The sequence below is a fragment of the Gouania willdenowi genome, chromosome 21, assembly GCF_900634775.1.
Source record: "Gouania willdenowi chromosome 21, fGouWil2.1, whole genome shotgun sequence".
In the NCBI taxonomy this organism is placed as follows: domain Eukaryota; kingdom Metazoa; phylum Chordata; class Actinopteri; order Blenniiformes; family Gobiesocidae; genus Gouania; species Gouania willdenowi.
The window spans coordinates 25265632-25269484 of record NC_041064.1 but is presented as its reverse complement, the minus strand read 5'-3'; the positions used below and the strand labels follow the sequence as shown (position 1 = coordinate 25269484).

The 3853-nt window shown below is 35.1% G+C and overlaps 1 protein-coding gene across 1 annotated transcript; it reads left to right on the top strand.

The window, feature by feature from the left end:
• Nucleotides 1-384: 384 nt before the first annotated feature.
• LOC114454769 (uncharacterized) lies at nt 385-3144 on the top strand. Its single transcript, XM_028435520.1, has 2 exons — nt 385-599; nt 2432-3144. The coding sequence occupies exons 1-2, from the start codon at nt 571-573 to the stop codon at nt 3117-3119; spliced, it is 717 nt and encodes a 238-aa protein (XP_028291321.1). The 5' UTR covers nt 385-570; the 3' UTR covers nt 3120-3144.
• The last annotated feature ends 709 nt before the right edge of the window (nt 3145-3853 follow it).

The following is a 3853-nucleotide window of genomic DNA, read 5'->3' as shown; positions in this document are numbered from 1 at the left end:
CCAATTTTTCCATTTAGGGCAATATTTAAAGTTGGTGAAATAGTTTGTTTTATTGATAAATAACTTTAAAATAGTCTAAATGGTCTGAATGAAAAAAAAAAAAAAAAAAAAAAAAAAAAAAAAAAAAAAAACAGTGACTGCGATTTTACAAAGAAAAAAATTGTGATTTTTTTTTTTTTTTTTTCCTTATTTTTCCCCTCCAAAAAAATGTTTTTCTTTGTAAAATCGCAATAACTGCTTTGTTTGTTTGTTTGTTTGTTTGTTTAAAATGAATTATTTGTCATTTTGTTTTCTGAAATGTTTTGTTTTCCTTTAAACGCAATTGTTGAGCTGAAAAAACTGTGTTGACCAATCAGATGAGAGGTTGGGTTGCCTGGGGAACAAGCCTAACTGTCCATTACTAACAGTCCACTTTTATATTCAGTTGCTCATCATCTCTGTGAGTAACAGCACCATTTTTGTGGAGCTCTTCAAACAAATTTTCTACAACTGTGTTGATCAGACGACATCTTGTGGTGAAACCACATTTCTACCAGTGGAAACAGGAAACTGGACGAACTGGATGAAAAAATGACGGCCCAGCAGCATCAGCTTGAAAGGTAAGACATTTTTTATGAATTCGTTTTTTTTTATTTATATTTATTTTTTGGGAGGGGCTAAAATCAAATATTTATAGCTATTTCCTTCTTCCTTCCTTCTTTGTAAATATGTATTTAGAAAATGGTCCTGCCTCACTTCCAAATGTTTTGTAGTAGTTTTATGTCAATCAGAAAGACTCCACATGTTGGAGAAATAATGAAAACGTATGGTTTATACCAGTGTTTCTCAAATGGGGGGTACGTGTACCCCTAGGGGGTAGGCAATGGCACTACAGGGAGTACTTGAGAGAGATAGAGTAAAATTAACAATAGAAGGTTTATTTAGAGGTTTATTTCTAGTTAAAAATTATCATACTAATATTTACCGGAAATTCACAAAACGACATTAAAAACACACAAAATATGAGAAAAATATACAAAAGGACAAACAAACACACACACACTAAGAGAGAAAATGACTTACTATTACCAGCTAACACACAAAACAACAACAAATACACCAGTGTTTGAAATAACGGCGTTTAAAATAACGGCGTTTGTTTTTCAGTAACAGGGTAATCTAACTGATAAACTTTTTACGCCATTACAACTCCGTTAATGTTAATGAACATTAAATGCGGTGAGTTACATGTATTGATTGAATAAACTGTGATCAGAAAGATCCCCTGGCTTCATATGCAGCTACAGTGAGGAGGTGGTTTAAAAACAAGGTGAGCGATTATGATTGGCTAAGACGGCGTCATGTTTCATGGCAGCCAATCAGAGACAGTGTTTTTACACACGTGGCAGCACACACACAACCACTACAGATTTGATGAAGAAGCAGAGATGGCGAACGTGGAGCATTCCGATGAAAAGTTGTTATTTTTAAGGTGGCGATACAAATACTACTTTAATTTAATTGTGGTCAAAGGCACGAACGTGCATGTGAAGTGTACTTTATATCCAGGAGTGAAGACTTTGTCCACATCCGTTGTAAGTAACTAGAATTTAATGAAGCACCTCACAATGACACACGATTCTTTTTTTATTTAAGTATCGCAAATAGTTACTTTCCTTGTTAATGAGTTACTTTTATTATCGAGTAATTAAGTTACTAACTCAGTTACTTTTTGGATCAAGTCGTGAATAACTGTAACTAATATTAATAGTTATAATTACTATATAATATTACTTTTTTAAAGTAACGTTACCAACACTGAAAGACACACAAAATAAGAGAAATGATGTAAGAAATCATATTGAATGGTTATTATTAGTTATTAATATTAATTATGATTATTTTCAGTTCATGTTCTAATCATTAGAACATGAACTGAAAATACAAGGGTCAGTCTTGGTCCCACATGATGAGGGAGATGATCGTATATGGTAAAATCTATAGAAATAAATCTATTCAGGAGGCACTAAATACTGTTTCATTCTATTTATTTACAAAATGAGATTCTTTCAAATGTGTGTTATCACTCATTATTTCCATCATTGTGCTTTATAGTTGTTTTTTCACAGACTTCTGAATAAAATGTTGTAGTCGGAAAAAAGTGAGTACTTGGATTCAGAAATAAGAGAAAAGGGTACTTGAGTCTAAAAAGTTTGAGAACCACTGGTTTATACTGTATGAAGTAATGACCTGTAGCCATTGGAGAGAAAAAGAATCTCAGAGCTGACTTTTAATTAGAATCTTCAATCTGAAGTGAGGCTTAACTCGTAACTGGAACTACACACTTCCAGCTAATATGATGATAAAACATGGACAGGCTAAACGACAATGATGAGTACTTTTTTGTATTTATTTTCATGAATCCTAACCTGATTCCATGTCTATGTTACAGATCACAGAGAAAGGACAAAGTGTGGATAATCGGCTCCAGTTACATCCGGCGGGGCGAGGAGGCTGCGCTAAAGTTTTTTGGAGATAATTTGGGACTGGATGCCAACGTGCACTGGTTTGGAAAAGGAGGGATGAGGTGGGAAGGAGCTCTGCCTTGTTTTTATGGTCAGCTTTCCACCCAGGGACCCCCTGACATCCTCCTGGTTCATGCCGGAGGAAACAACCTGGGCATAAACAGTGCAAATAGTCTGGCCTACACTATTAAAGAGGACTTTACCAAATTGCACATTAAATTCCCTGCAATGAAGATCATCTTCTCCTCCATAAATGAACGCAGATCCTGGAGGTACGGGAAGCTGTCCCAGATCATCAGGGACAGAAAAACCATCAATCATTTTGTCAAGAGGACGTCTGTCTGTTTCAAAGGAGACGTTGTTGAACATCCTCTCCTGCGATTCTACAAACGATCACTGTTTATTTCAGACGGAGTTCATTTCTCTGATGAGGGAAACCACTTATTCTTATCAAGCATCCGCTCCACCCTCCAGAACTTTCTAAAGGATTCAAAAATACCAACAAGGACCATCTCTGGGGCAACGATGTCAATAAGGACATTCTCAGCTACAAAAAGCAGTACAGCAACCGTCTCTGGACATAAAAAGAACATTACACCAATCAGCTGGCCTTAAGCATGAGGAGGAGGAGGGGCTGGTTCTGGTCACCTGGTGTACCACCAGGTGACCAGAACCAGCCCCTCCTCCCCCACCCCTTTTCTACAATACTGCTTATCTACTGCCCACCCAAATCTATGAGGTGCCAAGTGTAAAAATGACCCATTATTGTTTTTCTTGTAAAACTATTGAAAAAAAAATAATAATAATGGAATTTATATCACCTATTGCCATATTGAGGAAAAAAATAGAGAGATGAATATTGGTCCATATCACACAGGCCTAATGTAACCAAAGCAGTAACATTTTATCTTGTAAAGAATATGATTGTCTAAACTGTGTGAAATGAGGCGTTCAAACACTGCTTAAAGTAGGATTTTATTAATATGATTGTGTTTCCTCAATAACAAATATAAATCACTAGACTGATATGCTGCCTTGTTATGTAGCAAGTGTTGCTAATGCTAATGCTACACCACTTTAGTTAAACAAAGTAAAAAGACTGGGACTAAAATAACTTGTTTTGTAATTACCTTGTCCTAAATTATCTTTTATTCCTGTTTTTCATTTAGGGCGATGATTTTAAGAAGGTTTTATTAAAATAACTTAAAATAGTCTAAATGATTTGAGTGAAAAAAATCGTGATAAAATCGCGAGCGTGATTTCACAAAGAAAAAATATGATTTGTTGATATGATATTTTTCCCATATCGCCCACCCCATGTTAAATCTAAATGTTTAAATCTAAATCTA